Below are 16,972 nucleotides of genomic sequence, written 5' to 3'. Positions count from 1 at the left end.
ACAGGATGAACAAACAAAAACAAGCTCCATGGTTTCACAGGGTGGGGACAGGGAATGAAACCTTACTAGTTATGTTGCCACTAGAAGTTGTTTCACCAAGACAACACACATGTAAAATATTATGATATATTGCAAAAATGAGTGAGACATTACCAGAAGTTAAATTCATCACAGACACTGGCAGAAGTTACGGATTAAAAACCCTACTAGTTATGGAGTGAAGAACCCAAAACAACTTAAATACGTACAAAAAGGAACTCCAAACCAAAAAAAAAAAAAAAAAAAAAAGGTACTAAATGCAGATATCAATGTATGGATCCTCTTAGCTGGCACTAACTCTTATGTAACTCTTACGTTACACCTAAGAGTTCAAACAGCTTACAAGTTAGTTAAAAATAATATACCAGGAATGAAGGCACTTCATATAGAAATAGTGTGACTGACACTAAATTTAACATGCTATATTCTTATTCTTACAGCATTCATATTAGGTATAGAACCTCAGCAAAATTAATAGATAAATAGAAAAAAATTATTATAACTGATGGGGGTCTTCAGTGAGCTTTTTCATGTTAATAGCAGTAATATACATAATAATATTACTGGAGCATTGCTACAATACCTGTTTTGAACAAATATTTAAAATTCCTAGCTATCATTTTCTCAGTAGAGTGCCAGTGTTTCCACAAGTTAAATAATGGTATTTACAAATACAAAGAAATCAATGATTTAGCAGGGGATAATCCCACTAGCAAGGTACAACAAATTAATAAAATTTTGCACGTTTAAAATCGTGCCTCTCCAACCTCAAAACTAAGGCTCTCCAATGAAACTGGAGCTGGCAGGACAATAACACTCCTGAAGCATTTGTTGATACAATTATGTTGCAGCACTGGTGTACTATAAACATGGTGACTGCATTTTCTCTGCTGAAGGGAAAGAGTGTAAGACAGGTAGAGCAAGTTATCTTGAAGTCAATGAACATACAGGAGTTCTCCACTTTTGAAACAAAGGTGGATATGACATCAACTAAATGAAAGGACTTCCACTTACTTTATTCCCCTGCTATGGCCAGGTGTCTGGTCCTCAGCATGGCTGAAAAAAGGATTAACCCAAGCAATAGGAGGGATTCAAGTTTAATTAGAATAGCTGTTATGTACTGGACACACCACAGATGTCCTCAGTATAAGGCCACAGAGGGGACCACTTCATTTTTGGGCTACCATGACTTTTGGCATTTCTGTGGCTTTAGAGACTCATGAGAGGAAAGCAGAAAAGTCTGTTGTCGATGAAATCATAAGGAACATTCTGCTTGATATGGTGTTAGCTCAGGAGATCAGAATTTGCACATTAAGAACAAACACACATCAATCATATTCATGTCCACATACATACCATCCAAAATAACGTCCCTGTAGCAAGAGCTGCATACTGCTCAATTGTAGAAAGCACGCTGAAGATAAGGCATATCAGCACAATAAGGAAGCTGTAAATAAAAAGAAATCAAAAAATGAAAATAATGTAATGCAGTGTAAAAAGAACCTATAGGGAGAACAGATAATTATGCCATCACAAATCGTCTGTTTACACTGAAATGTCATTGGTTTTGGATTATCCCAAAACACAGCTGGTAACTTTTGCATGATCCTGCTTCCTGTTGCATAGTTTATTTCTCTTCAGACACTAAGGTTTTGGGTTGGATATTATCAAGTGAAACCACATGGTAACACTAGCTTTAGCCTACCTCTAAGACTTGCTGTTTCCGGGCCCCTCATGAAAACATCATTCCTTGCTTTTTCCCATTGTAAGGATTACTATGGTTGAATCACCACACAATCCCCAAACATATTTCAGATATATGCCTTTTTGCTGTTCCAAAGTCCAATAAACTGAAAAAAAAAAAAAATCACAGCTAAGCCAAAGTTTAACAGGCTCTGCCTATACTGTCTTTTGTAACTGCTTCCTAAAAGGGCCCAAATAAATGAACTTTGACATTTGGCATTTGAAACACAACCTAGGTCTGATTCCACCTAGTTCCAAACCTGTGCTGTGGGCAGAGTCACCTACCACTAAACCAAGTTACTCAGAGCCCCATCCAAACTGGCCTTGAACACTGCCAGGGATGGGACATCCACAGCTTCTATGGGCAACCTGTGCAGTGCCTCACCATACTCACAAGAATCTTTTTCCTAATATCTAATATCCTAATATCTCTTTCAGTATGAAGCCATCCCCCTTGTCCTGTCACTACATGCCATGTCCCTCTCCCATCTTTCTTGTGGGCTTCCTTCAGGCACCGGAAGGCCACAATTAGGTCACCCCAAAGCCTTCTCTTTTCTAGGCTGAACAATGCAAATTCTCTTAGACTTTCCTCATAGGGGAGATGCTCCATCCCTCTGATCATCTCAGTGCCCCTCCTCTGGACTCACTCCAGCAGGTCCATGTCCTTCCTGTGCTGGGACCCCAGAGCTGGATGCAGCACTGCAGGTGGGGTCTCACCAGAGCAGCATCCCCTCCACAGCCTGCTGCCCATGGTGCTTTTGATGCAGCCCAGGATGCCATTGGCTTTTGGGGCTGCAAACACACACTTGTCTTTAGGGAGGGGGTCCTGGTTCCCAGTACAAGATCTGGGACAGCCACCAGGGAGTTGCAGGAAACAGCCCAACTGTCTGTAACCTCCCAGAAATCCTCTTTCCCCATCTCGGGAGCAAGGCTGCCCAGCCCTGCAGCCTCTGCCTTCAAACCTCTTCCCTGAGCAGCTTCAGCTGCGCCCACCACCCACAGGACTGCTGCTTCCCCTAAAGGAACATAATCCATTTGGGAAGAAAATAATTTAAGATCCAAACTGGATGCTATCGACTACACACTAGGCATAGGCAGCTTCCAGTTCCCAAAGAACTGCATGTTTCTTTTAAAAACATGACATCAGCAATCAACAAGACTGAAAACATCCACTTGTTAAACACAAAGTTAGTTGCTAGGGCTGTTTCTGTTTCAACAATTCTGTTGAGACAAGCAAAACCAATCCTTTGCACTCAGCTGAAACTTGCTTCAAAATCCAGTAACTAAATCACCCACCCTGGTAGAGATCTCTAAAACAGTCAACCATTTTTTTAACTCAAAAAAACCCACAACAAAAAAGAATTGAGGTAATGAATAACACTGAACTCAAGAGAAGTATTAAACCAGAACATCAGATTGGCATAACTCAGCTGAGGTTGTGCAAATGAAGGTAGAGGCTCTGGATAAGTGAGCACTTATTTGGGTCAATCTTTTGAAAGACCAAGTACTCAAGAAAAGAAAACTGAGTTAAGGTTGACATGTGCTACACTGCTCAATGATTGCTTTGAGATACAGTCTGTGCAGGTCCAAAGCACACATAGAAACATGATGCCAGAATCGCAGAACCATTAAGGTTGGAAAAGACCTCTCAGATCAAATCTGACCTTTGAGATTGTACTACCAAATAGTGGAGAAAAAGTTTGTAGGTAATCAGGCACAAAAATCAAATACATAATGAAATTAAGTTAATAGGATAGAGATTATCATGTATCAATAAAAGAATCCATATAAAAATATACTTTTACCTAAGCAAAATATAAGTATGTGGGTGTTTGATTAATCTCTAAAGTCTTCTCATTTTACCCTGTATCTCTACATTTGACATTCTTAAGCACAAGTAAGCTGTGCAGACAGGGCAGAGAACACAAAAGTGAGTCAGTCACTTGAAACATAACATAAATGTTCCTTAAGTGTCCAGCCCTTCTGTCTGCAATATTCTCACAATTGCGTAAGAAAAATACACATGACAATGTGAACATAAATGGGTTCAGTTGCACAGAGATAGCTGAGGCTCTCTGGATACAAAGTCCAACATACACAGAATTACCAGTTCAAAGCAAACGATGAGTTGCAAGGGATGAGCAGTACCAATTCATATTTACTAGATCCCTTGATAGTAGTAGACATGTTAGAAAGTTTAACTCAGCCAACACATGAAACCACAAGAGGGCAACAAAGCAAAGACTATTCCATTTCTGTCCTTTTCCTAAACTAACACAAAGTTGAAAAGTGACAAAAAGATAAACTTAAGGTCAATCATTTGCCAAATCTCTTTGCTTTTTCCTATTGGGGAAATTGATGGCTGACATAAGAACTGCATCAAGTGCCATTCACCCCACTACCTACTTTTACTGGTTTTCATGTACATGGACCCATTCCAGTCTTACCAATTAATTTTTTTTTCACCCCCAGAAAAGCTCTTTAATTCACTGCTGTGCTCTTTACAGGCTGATGCATGAGACACCTTCATAACCACAAATACACACTATGCCAATCAAAATAAAGATGTTTGGTCAGATGCTGCTGCTTCTTGTGTGTTTCTTTGGCATGAGAGAGATGACACGCACAAGGTGCCAGTGCCAGCACCACAGCTGAGCTACTCACCCTGTTACACTGGCATTGCTATTTTGCTTAGATCAATTGCACATAAGGAACAGAAGGTGCAAAATTAAGACATTAAACAAAAATACATTATGTCCTCCTCTGCCATAAGCCTACTGTTTGCTGCCTTCCAACACTCAGCTCTTAGCCTGTTTTTGTTTTGGTATTAGTGGCTCCCTCCTCCACCTCTGAAGTATAAGAAGGGAGTTAGGCACCAGTAAAATAGAGAACAGGAAGTTTGGCACTTTTTTTTTTCTTTCTCTTTTTTGACAGTTATCTCCTCTTTCTTCAGCCAGAAGTGGAACACAGATCCTCAGCTACTGCCTAGGCAGCAGACAAGTCCACAGGAGTTAGTTACGAACAACAGTTGCAGGGACAGACTCTGCCTCAAACTTGAATTTGCTCATGCCAAAATCATCCTGGGACAACTCAACTGGCCAGCCTCAGAAAAGCAAACAATTCAATTTTCACAAAATAACCTTATGACTCTTAATATCACTTTACTGTGATTGCTATTACTACATTTTCCAAAAAAAATTGCTTGTCTTGATACAGATGCTAAGCATGTAAACTCTTCATCCAGCCAGCAAGTATCAGGCAAACTAATGGGCAACTGACTCCACTCCAGTATAGTACATTTTTCCTCTAAAGGAGCCACAGTCAGTAGAACACTGGAATCTGCTGAACTCTAGCAGTCAGACAAGGCTTCATCTCCTGGAAACCAGTCTTATCTCCTGAAACCCACTTCTTGTTTACCCTCTATGCACAAATGTGACCATCTTCAAGAAAGGAAGCAGAGTGATGAGTTCAGGCTCTCATCAGCTCTGATCTCACTCTGTTACTGTGGGGCCAAGCAAGCATTAGAGATGAGAAGATAGCCTGTGAAGTTTTTCAAATTGTCTCTCCCAGCTTACAAAGTAGCATCTGCTTGCATATAGATAAGTCACAGATACTGCATCAGAAGAAGCATTAAAAAATAGCTTTGTGGTTAAGTCACATCTAACAGTGCTATGCTTTTTTGACACCAAGAATTTTGCAAGTGGCTGATCATCTCTGTACTTGTTGACGTGAAACCACACCACCACTGTCAAAGCAGCGGGGACATTACAAAGCAGCAGATGTTTTCTGTCATGGACTCAGTTTTTGGTAGACTAGTCCAAGGAAACCTGTGTCCTCTCAGACAGCACTATTCTACTCGAAGCCAGTTTCTCTGGTTGTCTTTGCAACTCAGTTTTCCCAGGCACAGCATACCTGGTGGAGCCAGACCCAGAAGTGGAGCTCTTGGCGTGCATGAAACAACACCAGCGTGCAGCACTCCAGTCACACTTTGAGCTCACGCACATTCCAAGCCTGTAAATAGATTTGGGATGTGTGTCTGTGCTACAGTACCCTCTAGTAAGAACAGCATGAGCACAGACACAGGTGTATAGAGGGTTACACGAGGCAGTGTCTGCACAGGTGCGTGTATGTGGGCAAACATTTAATAAATAATAGATTTTGTCTAGCTTCATTGTGTCAGTCAGACAATTCATGCAATCTTTTGTCTCAAACAGGTTTGAGAAGCCAGAGCACTTCCACAAAAGAATCATTCAGCAGACAAGGGAACACGGCCAGCCAACATATGTGGTGTATTCAGCAACAGATAGGAAATATATTAAGAGCTAAAGGTAGATTTAATATTCTCTGACTGTTCTAGGATATATTTTGACTTACGGAACAGACCTACGGCTTTTTCCCTGACCTCAGTGGCAGCTGCAGGAATTTGACATATTATAGGTAGCTATCAGTACTCTGCAGCCTTCAGCCTTAAGCTGATGAGTTTTTTCTATATTTAACTATGATTTTTGAACATTAGCATGTCTTTTTTGTGGGTTGAAACAATGTGTAGAATGATCAAAGGAACAATAAACCACTTACTGAGAGATAACCATGCTCATTTAGTGAATGTCACAGGTAGGAGAACTGATAAAGGTTTATAAAATATGTCCAGTGATATGACCAGGAACATTTTTAAAAAGGTGCATGAGACACGCTGGAAGTACTTACCAGATTAATACAGTCTCATGCACATGCAGCTGTTATCATCAAAAACAGCACTAAAATGTGGGTAGATTTCATTCCTTCTTGCAGTGTTTCTTACACCCTCCCAGTGGGAATCTTTCCATAAACCAGGAAAAGTTTGTCATTAGGCTATAAACTGAGCTGAAACCTTAAAAACACTTAATAGAGGAGAAGGGACATGCAAAGTTCAGCTCAATTTATATGAACTTGAGCTCTAACCAGCCTGGAAGACAGACAGTTTTTCCTTGTTCAATGTCATTTACAAGCTACCGTAAGTCTGGGGTTTTTAACCATTTTTATTCATTACAGCTATCAATCTTGAAGGTATCCAACTATCAGTGCCCTTGCATACAGAGAATATCATTTTAGCTGGTAACTGCTGGATCTGTGCTCTTTTTTTGTTTGGCATGAGTTGCAGTTCATCCTCTGTCTACTGGAGAAAATGACTGTAACTAAAAAAGAAATACTCTTAAAAGAAAGAAAAGGTCTTTTGTGTGCTTCTATATGCTTAACACTCTACCTAAGGCCCCTCCTTGAAGCTCTGCCCTTATTTTTACACAACTTGATTGTCTGTCTTTGAATGCACAGCTGTGTTCAGTAACATACATGACCAGTCATCTATCCTATAACTCAAGGGTGGTTTTGTTTTGTGGGATTTTGTTAGTTTGAGGGTTTTTCCTACAGAGTAAATAACTTGTTTTTGCCATTTAAGCTTCTAACTGTGACAGGTTTCATAAGTAAATGAAGTAATATAAAGTTTAACCTCCTCTAAGCACAGAGCTTTACAAGGACTGGAAGAACGACATTGAGAATGAACAACACAAATGTGCGGATTAAATTTGGGCAGATTCTTATCTCGAACATCGTAATTTGTAAACTATAATGCTGCTGCATATCCAGTTCACATTAGTTCATTAAAACATATGACAGCATCATTATTTCATCTTTCATCCCCACGGCTTATACATACTGACACTTTTCAGACTGTGAACTCAAAGGTCAACGGTATCAGAAAAGGACATTTCCATGCAGCTTTCCAGGTTACAAACAGAATTACTGCAATGAGGTTTTAGACAGACAAGTTCAGGTAAGAGACACACTGAAGATGCTTTCATTTTGTCATACATTCTGCTGCATTCCATGCCAGCAAAGTAACTCCTTACTTAATTTACATCAGGAAAATCCCCATGAAAAACTTCAACAAGTTTCTATTTCTACAAGTCAACATAAATCCCTGACTACCTCACACAGTACTGCATAGTCCTTTCCCCAGACCAAACAAGAAAACATTCAGAACTAACCCATATCAAGTAATTCTTACTGCAGTGAGGCACCAGGTCTTTGTTCTTTCACTCAAGGTATTTTGGGACTACTTGAGAAAAAAAAAAAAAAAAAAACCTAAGAAAAGGTAATAGAAGGGGAACAGGTAGAACTTGTAAAATAAAGGACAGCTGACAATAAGAGAAGAAAGAAGTCTATGAACATAAACAGCATTGCTAGGAAGCTAATACAGGATGGTAATTTATTTTATGGGATCATCATCAAAGTATAGTGTCAAGTACAAATACCAACCAGTGCTTTTAAAGGTGAGAAACTCAGGGCTGTTTTTTAAAAAAGAAGCAGGATTTCACCAGGCAGAGAAAACTTCCATCCTTAATGAAATTCACGCAAGTAAATACCCAGTATGTGTAGGTCTTATGCTGAACCCTTCAGCAAGTCTAAACTGAATACTCAGAAGACACTAATCCTGTCATGACTATGGAATACCAGAGCATAGTGCCAGGCTACTAACAGAAAGCTAAATAAGAATTTAATTATCCAGCTGGTGGACACCAGAGGTCCTCCATCACTTACTCCATTAAAAATAGAAGTTTGTTTATAAGAGAATGGTCTACTGAAGGTACATTGTTAGAAAGAAGGAGCCCTGTACTCAATTCCTCTTTGCCCATATCTTAAGCCAACTTTAACACTTCTAATAATGCACTAATTTTGTCAACTACAGTAGCTGTTCATGCATTAGCATGAAAAAAGGAGAAAAATCACTGTAGGATTTAAGGAGTTAGGAGACCAGCAACCTACACAAACCATACCTGAAGACAACAAGTTTGAAAAAGAACAAATACACAAGAAAATATCTTAGGGCCAATAAAAAAAAAATTAAAAGTAGGGGTCTAAATCTCTGGCCATGCAGGCTCTTTGCATGGTTTTCTTCTAAGGATTTGTCTTCTCTTCTTCTGTTTTGTTTTTGAGGCAGGGGAAGGAAGGAGGGGTACAGCCCCTCCCCATCTTCCAGCTTCTCTGAGGCAGGAGGATGCCCAGCAGAAGGGGAAGTACACTTGCATTCATGCAGAGAAGCATGATTCCCTCCAGGAACGGGCTACAGCAGTTTCCTGTCCAACACACGCTTCCTCTCTGTTACGTCCAACACAGGTCAAGCTCGTAGACAGGTCACTGTTCTCAGCTGTCACTTGCCATCAAAAACCCTTCAACAGACCAAGTGTGAATGCTCTGTTTGTGTCAGCTGAGGCCTATCAGATGGAGCTTCCTGTTAATATGTATTTGTTCCAACTCCTAAGGCAAAGTATAGTTGGAGCTTCCTGAAGGAAACAATGCCATCATTTTTAACCAGCTCCATGACTCCTTGTCAAAGAAACGCTGTCTTCTGGCTCCCGCGTGAGAAAGCAGCTTTATTGTATAAGAAAGATCGTATACAATACAGGCTAGTCTGATACTACGAAAAATAGGTTAACTATACAGCTAAACAGGCAAGGCTTCTCTCACACTTACCTGGCTCTCCTGGGAGGTCAAAGTCTGTAAAAATGATTTAAATTACAGGCAGTGTACCAAAGCACAAAGCACACAATGAATCAAAAGTAATTTAGGATACAGCACCAGAATTATTGCAGGAAAGGCCTGTAAGGTCTTGGCAAAGGGTATGATTGCAGTAGAAATGCAAACCAGACGTCAAGATGCTTCAAGAGGAAAGGTTAACTACTCACAAAAAGCACAGTTATTGCATCCTGCAACGAGGTATTAGTTCCTTTGAGAACAGGCATTGATTAAGAGGACAAAGATGATAGGTACTGTGCAAGAAAGCGGAAAATGAGTATGCTACATTTAAAACAAGTGCATGACCAAGAGATGTGAACCACTGCACTGCAGAAAATCTATCAGCACTCCCCAGATAGTTCACAACAAGCTTCCAATGTGCCTCATCATTAACATGAAACCCCAACACAGCAACATGACAGCCATGGAAGGGGTGAGTCCACACATGCAGTAAAAGGGCATCACCCAATACTAGAAATCAAAAGAATTTTTGCAGTTTTCTCTACATCAGGCTTAACTAGGGAAAAACATGTCATTTTTTATCAGCCAGTTCTGGAGTTGTGTTTTTTTAATGGGGGAAGAAGAAAAACGTCCTAGTAACTGAGTACCACAATACAAGTAAAACTTGTTTTGTAGTTGGAGTTTTATACAGTTGGTCTGTAATTTAGTATCCAAATATTAAAAGAAAATTACTAAAAGTTCTCAGACTATAAAGCGCAGCTTCTGAAAAATTGCCAAGACTAGACTGTTCCTCTGCTTTGCTGTTATCAAACCTAAATTAAATAAATCTTTCTAAATAAAATACTCTTTATTAGAACAAATACTTTCAATAATTACTTTCCTTAATACATAACATTTCTTTAAACAAGTAACAACATTTACTTCCGATGGTTTCACCCGTTTGGCCTGGCTGAACACTACTTTGTTAGCTTCATCTGACAAAGCAATTCAAGAGCTCTATGTATTACCTGGCTTTTTGGTTGGGTTTTTTTTTTTTTTTTCCCTTCTATTGACTTTCATCACAGCAGTACTGCTACAAATCACTCTGCCTCCCCCACTAAAGATCAGAGAACATTGTATTGTGACCTCGAAGGCACATGCATCTTATCATGCTGCAGAAAACTGGACTTGGTCAACCTTTCAGCTCACAGACTTCTTCTTTAGGGAGCAGCTCCTGGACACTGCAGGTAGCCAAGTAATTAAGTATCCAGCCCCAAAGAAGCAAAACAAGGTAGAAGAAAGGAAACATTGCCTCCACACCAAAGAAGAAGGGCACTATCCCACAATCTTGTACACCTGATGTACTAGTGCATGGAAAGTTGGATGCTAATTGTATGGCAGTACCAATCAGGGCTACGGTTCTAAATGTTTCCTTCATAAAGAAATACCCACATTTCTAGCTCTCTAAAAGCCCCTCCACGACAGGGAAGCAATATTAACATTTTTGACAGCATCCTTTATTCTTCAATTGTTAACAGAGTGAAAAAGTGCAAGGGACTAAAAATCAACAGATAGATAAATATACAAATGGGGGAGAAGTAATAATAGATTGAGCTACTGACCTGGACAGATACTTAATGTGATTTATTCCAAATGCCACAAAAGTGGTACCAGACCTGAGCAACTCTGGCCTACGTCCTCACCTGATCCCCCCAAATGCCTTTTTGAGCTCCTTTCTGCTAGAACCACCGTGTCTGAAAGGCACTTTCATCCATGCTGGCAAGTAAGATGAAGACCGTGAGAAAGATCTGAAGCTGGGATAAGTGCTCTCACCAGGGTTTCCATTATGACCCTCTGCCTTAATTATTTAAAGGTATAGTTGACAGATGCTTTCACAGAAATCAGTCTTGTCATCGTCTTTTGAGCTTTTCCCCATTCAGCTCTCAGCTGCACTTTTCTAGGGGCACTGGGGGGAGAAACATGGCACCCTTAATGTATTATAGCTTAGAAACAAGGAAGAGAAACTACATAACAGGTTAACATTCCTAAGATGAAAGCAGAGGAATTTAGCAAGCAGACATATTTCCATTTCTAGGGGGGAAAAAGTATTTGCTGAGGGAAAGATGTGATGCTTGAAAGCTATGGCAACTTGACTTCTTAGTTTGCTTTAAGCATGATGGAAAGTTCAAGTGCCCCTGGAAGAAAAGAATGAAGAGAGTCTAGAAAGCCACAGGCAGCTTTTAATTTTATGGTGACAGAGCCTTTCTGTAAATATAAAAATCTCTATAAATACATGCCATGAAATACAGGAATGCTCAATACACCATTTCCTCAAAAAAGCCTAAACAGATTAAGTTTCCAAAGTGAAATCCACACTATGCTTAAAGGGCTTTAGCTTTGTGCCCTCACCACCCAATAGACAGTTTTCCAGGCTGAAAATTATGAGGAAAATTATTTCCATTATTCCAGCAGTCAAGTTAGCTGTTTGTGGAAATTCCAGTTGTCTATCACAAGGCTAAAAATTCTACCGTATCACTTGAACTCACCTGCCCTGTATCAAACAAGGCAGCATTAAGAGAAAATGGTTTAAGAAAGTTATAACCAGTTCTGAGGCCTGCATCCAAGAGGCATTTCAAGGTGGTTTAGTGATCAAAACACATTTGAAAATGGGACTTCAAACTTGAGCACTCAACTAGCCAAGAAGTTCCTTGTAAGAGAAGTTAAGACAAAGTAGTAACAGATGTTAGATGCTTCATACACCAAACCTTACAGGAAGGGCTCCTAATCAGGAATACAGTGGCTCTACGTAACATTAAAAAAATATAATCAACTATTAATTGGACAACCAACTCTGCTGTGGGTAACAGCGCCCAGGTGCCAGACACACGCTTCATTTTTCACCTGCCCACACGCTTCCAACTCTAAAAGCCATGAGGCATCTAAACATTTCTGGGAATGGTCTTTTGATGCTGCAGGAAAAAGAAATCCTATTTATCTTGTAGTGAAATCTCAGATTCTGTTAGGTAATTTCCAGAACAAGGATTTATCACAATTCATTAGTGAAAAAGACTTGAGAGATGGTAACATTTTGTGGCACATCTGAAGGCCACAGCCTCAGGAGGGGAAAGCTACCACAGTACCAGAATTCTGATGTATCATTGCAGGACAGCATGAGGAAGCAGAAGTCCAGTGCCTGAGAGCACACTGCATCACCTGCTATTCCAGTGTTAATACAGACATAAAACTACTTGTGTTACAGCTCTTACTAGGGCATTCAAACTGTACGTAACAAGTGCTTGCTAACAGCATGCAATAGATGCCTGAAAACAGTGACAGAAGTCAGAAAAAGGCAAAACAATTGTTTTGCACATTAACTTGAATAATAAATTAAATTCCAGTTAATTATTAATGTTGCAAGGCCCAACATTATACGTAACAGCTTGAATATTAAATAGTTTCAATTACATGGAGGAAAGCACACAATACATCTACAACATTAAGGTATCAAAAATATTAAGTTACACAAATTTAGGAATCAAAAGAATTCCAGAACTCCACCTCCTTTAGGTTTTATAAATAGCAGAAAAATTTAGGGCATTAAACCATAATACATATATCTTCTGCATAGTCCTTTCTGAAAGTGCCAATATTTCTGTGTATGTATTTAGTTTCATTTGTGGTGCTGTGCAATGAACGATAATAAACATAAACTCATAACACATAAAGCTAAGTACAAGGGAGCAAGGCTTGATGAGAAGCAGACCTTGAAGGGCTCTCTTCTGGAAGTCATCATTTCATGGCTAAACTACCAGGAAATATTAAATGATGACTTTCTGTCAAAGTTCAGTGCCCTTGAGATTAAGCTGCCATTTCAAGTGAATGTTTAGAACGTGTCTAAAATGTATTGATATGATCCGCCAACATATTAACAACATCCGTTCGAGTAACATATGACCTCATGGCAAAATTATACTGTAAGGTACTACTCCTGGCCCTGAACCACCAGTCAGTTTGAAGGGGTATTAACAACATTCCAGCAGCATCCAAAAACCTAAGGAAATCATGGGGTCAAGTCCAGCCACCTGTGACACTGCCGTAATGTATGTCCTTCCACCTACACAACTGGCTGCCAGCCTCAATGCTCAATAAGAAACTCTCTCATAGTCATTTGCTTCTTGGGGTCTACTAATTCTAGCAGCTTACTTTTCAGTCATGGGAATTTATGGTTTAGGAGCACATCCTGTAGATTCTGGTAGCACTGCACTGACAGAAAAAAGCAAAGCTGGAAGATGCAGAGGAAACACCATGGAATTACCCATCAAGAACACTGAACTTTCTGCTTTGCTTCTTAAAAAACAAGGATTTGTACAGTTACAACAAAAACTAGTAGATGCAGTCTAAAATTTTGAAGGCACTTCTGAAAGTGCATCATAATTAAACCATTACACTTCACATGCATCAAGTAATCCATAAAATCTTTCAGTGTAAGGATCAGATTTGCAGGTGTGTTCTTCATCCAGGAACTTGGCCATTATTCTTTTTAATAGATTTTTAAGTTAAAGCACTGATCCCTTTTGAACATGTAGTTCAAGTTACAGATACTAATTGTTCCTGACCAATCAATCCCTAGTGAATTTATAAACTACAAAGTTAGTCAAGTAGAAGATTCAGGATCCTTATTCTGTGCTGACAAATTTCACAGAATCTAAAAAGAGGCAAAAATTGTGATATGGAGGACATACTAGTCACCTTGCAAGTCACAAGACAAATAAAAGAAAATGACACAAGATAAAAATAGTTTACCTCCCTTTTGAAACTGCATCTTTAATGAAACATTTACTTCTTATTTCCAAATTATGCTAGAAACAGGCTTGCCCAGATTAAAGCACAACTTCATTTTTAATGGAATTTTTTCCAGAACAAGATAAGTCCTATGGAGTTCAGAATTTCAGGCCTGACCATTAAGAGGTTTTTTTTCTTGGGGGAAAAAAAGCCTAATTTCCTTGAAGTCTTCAGTACTAATTGCAGACAGAGGGGTCAGAGGGATCACATCACTCCTTCTGTTTATCAATGTTAAGACCCAATCTGCAATGATTAATATTGTTTTTAAAGATGCAAAGCACTTCAAAAGCTGCAGAAGACTGAGGAACACCAAAGTCATCAGTGCAGTGTAAGCCTGAAGGACACAGTTTGATTACAGCCATTACTGAAACGGCACCTGTGCCATTGGAGAATACTTTTCTCTGCAGTTTCACCTTCGTCAGTACAAACAAAAGCATTGTTCTACTTGGAAAGTCTTTGGCAGCAGAATGGGGAAAATAACAAATTATCTCTAATGTGCACAGCACATAACATTTGTTTCATAATCTGATGGAGCAAATTAATTTCTTGACCAGCCGACAGGATATGCTTAATTAAAAGAGAAAAAAAAAAAAAAATGTGTGGAAGGGAGCTTTCTTAATCTATGTACTCCCTTTTTTCCTTCTCCAAGGAATTGCTGGGCAGATTCCTGCTCTCTGCAGTCTGCATGTGACTTTCACCTGAAGCAACCCTGAACGTCAGAAACTCAGAACCAGTGAAATCCTCTTGCTTTAATGCTTCTTAGATACTGTTTATTATTTTTTTAATGTTTCTTAGATAAATACAGTAGATGGTGACACACATTTTGACTATCTGCTGCTCAAAGGGCCACAACCATAAAAAAAAAGGAAGGAAAAAAGTAAATACCAAGGTGTCTATCCCATAAAACAATCAATTTTTGAAACAACAGTTAGCACCACTGGTCTCAAAATTTAAAAATGGACCTGAGGACTACCAGTTTATAAAGTTTTCCAGATTTCCTTTTATATACTATTTCTCATTCCTCAACAAATACCAAAATCATGTCATGTTACTCTGAAATATCCTAATCAATTTTTAATTGGGAAGAAAGATGTAATTTCACATCATTCATCTTTGACACAGACTTATGGGAAAAGAGTATTCGTAATAAAAAAACCCCTATTTTTCATATGACTCTGGCTCCAGACCTACATTTGAGCTCAGAACAATCTAGTACTGCAGATCCATAAAAAGTGGTGCACACCAGCAAACAAAATATTTGCATTTGAGCACTGAACTCCCTCATAATATAGACTTCAACACAAAAAATCAAAACCAAAATAAACCAAAGAAAAACCCCACAAGTATTCTGAACAGTGAGAAGCTTCATTATCTGAAACAACAGTCTCTGAACTTTTAGAAGTGATCTATGAAGGTTTTGTGCCTTGCTCAAGTTGGCAGAGATGTTTCTCATTCACCTCAGCCACTTAAGCATAAGTTAAAACAGTATTATGACTCCCACAGCAGAGAGTTCCAGAAACAGGCTCCTTTCTAACCAATTAAAATCCCCTGTTTAAAAGGCTATTTTTTTTTTCCTGAGACTGACTCCTTTACCTAAAAGTAAATCGTCAGATAAATTGCTGCTGCTCCCTACCACCATTAAGAGACAGGAGCACAGGAACAGTTTGGGGATGGAAAGTGCCTTCAGTCAAGCATTCCTAAGAGTCCGGGGGGAAAAAAAAGGTTCACTGCAGAAACAAATTATGTCTGCCTGGAGAAACACAGCTGTGGGAGAATCGAGGCTCCTGAGGGAAGACTCCAGCAGATGGCCCCAAAGCAACAGCCAGGCTCAGCACAGCCCTTCCCAGCAGCTTTCTGTACACCCAGCAACGGCAACCTGAACCCCAACTCCGGTTAGGTCTGCTGGTACTGATGCATTTAAGAACTCGCAGTTGTTTTATCAGAATGAGTAAAAGCTCTATTTAATTTTGCTAGTTAGTCAAGAACATAAATTAAGACACAAAACTAAATCTGGTCAAAAGTTGTGATCACTTAGACGTCTATTTTTAAAGTTGATTTTTTCTAAGGACAATATTTCTATTTTTTATGGTTACAGAGCTGCACAGCTTTTCAAAAGCGCCTTCCATTGTGATTAAAAAACTTCAAATCATTGTAGAAAGTATTTTAGGCAGACATTTCCAGTGTATTTTAGGAAGACATTTTCCAGTGATATAAAGTCAGAAAAACGGTAGAGCACATATTTGATTACATGTCATTACTCACACACTTCCAAACTTAGGTGTGTCAAAGCCCTTTTAAGAAACTTAGGTATGATTTCCCCTACAAGAACATTTAAAAAGCACATGCTCAAAAAGCAATGATTTCTGGTTAAAAATTACTGCATTCTGAAATGGGACTTTCAGGCCTCACATGCAAATGTCTTCCTTGAATCTATTCCTTCAGAAAATGTTCCACTAATCACAACTGAAAAGTCAAACTGGCCTTCCTCTGTATGCAGGAAGGTGTGCTTGGACCAAGGAGATGTGCTGATTAATGAACTTGCTGTCTAAGTTAATAAAAAGATAAAAAGAAATAAGATTCTCACTTTTCAATTTTGTAAGTGAGACAACGGGATAAAGAGATCAGATCATAGAATCATAGGATTGTTTGGGTTGGAAGGAACCTTAAACATCATCCAGTTCCAACCCCCTGCCATGGGCAGGAGCACCCTCCACTAGACCAGGCTGCTCAGAGCCCCATGCAGCCTGGTCTTGAACACTGCCAGGGATGGGCATCCATAACTTCTCTGGGCACAAGATTTAAAGAAAAACAGCAGTACCTAGTTCTCTTAGTCTGCTTCTGCCTTAAATTCTACCAC

General features: G+C 39.3%; 1 protein-coding gene across 5 annotated transcripts in view; it reads right to left on the bottom strand.

Moving 5' to 3' along the window:
- KCNQ1 (potassium voltage-gated channel subfamily Q member 1) overlaps window positions 1–16,972 on the bottom strand; it is a 336,822-nt gene that overhangs the window by 293,189 nt on the left and 26,661 nt on the right. For all 5 annotated transcript variants that reach the window (XM_032112787.1, XM_032112792.1, XM_032112790.1 and 2 more), the window contains exon 2: window positions 1,396–1,486. In XM_032112787.1, the coding sequence (XP_031968678.1) occupies window positions 1,396–1,486 (91 nt within the window). The remainder of the gene's footprint in view (window positions 1–1,395; window positions 1,487–16,972) is intronic.

Source organism: Corvus moneduloides, chromosome 6 (genome assembly GCF_009650955.1).
Source record: "Corvus moneduloides isolate bCorMon1 chromosome 6, bCorMon1.pri, whole genome shotgun sequence".
NCBI classification, from domain to species: domain Eukaryota; kingdom Metazoa; phylum Chordata; class Aves; order Passeriformes; family Corvidae; genus Corvus; species Corvus moneduloides.
The sequence above is the reverse complement of the archived record's forward strand: the minus strand, read 5'-3'. Positions and strand labels throughout refer to the sequence as shown.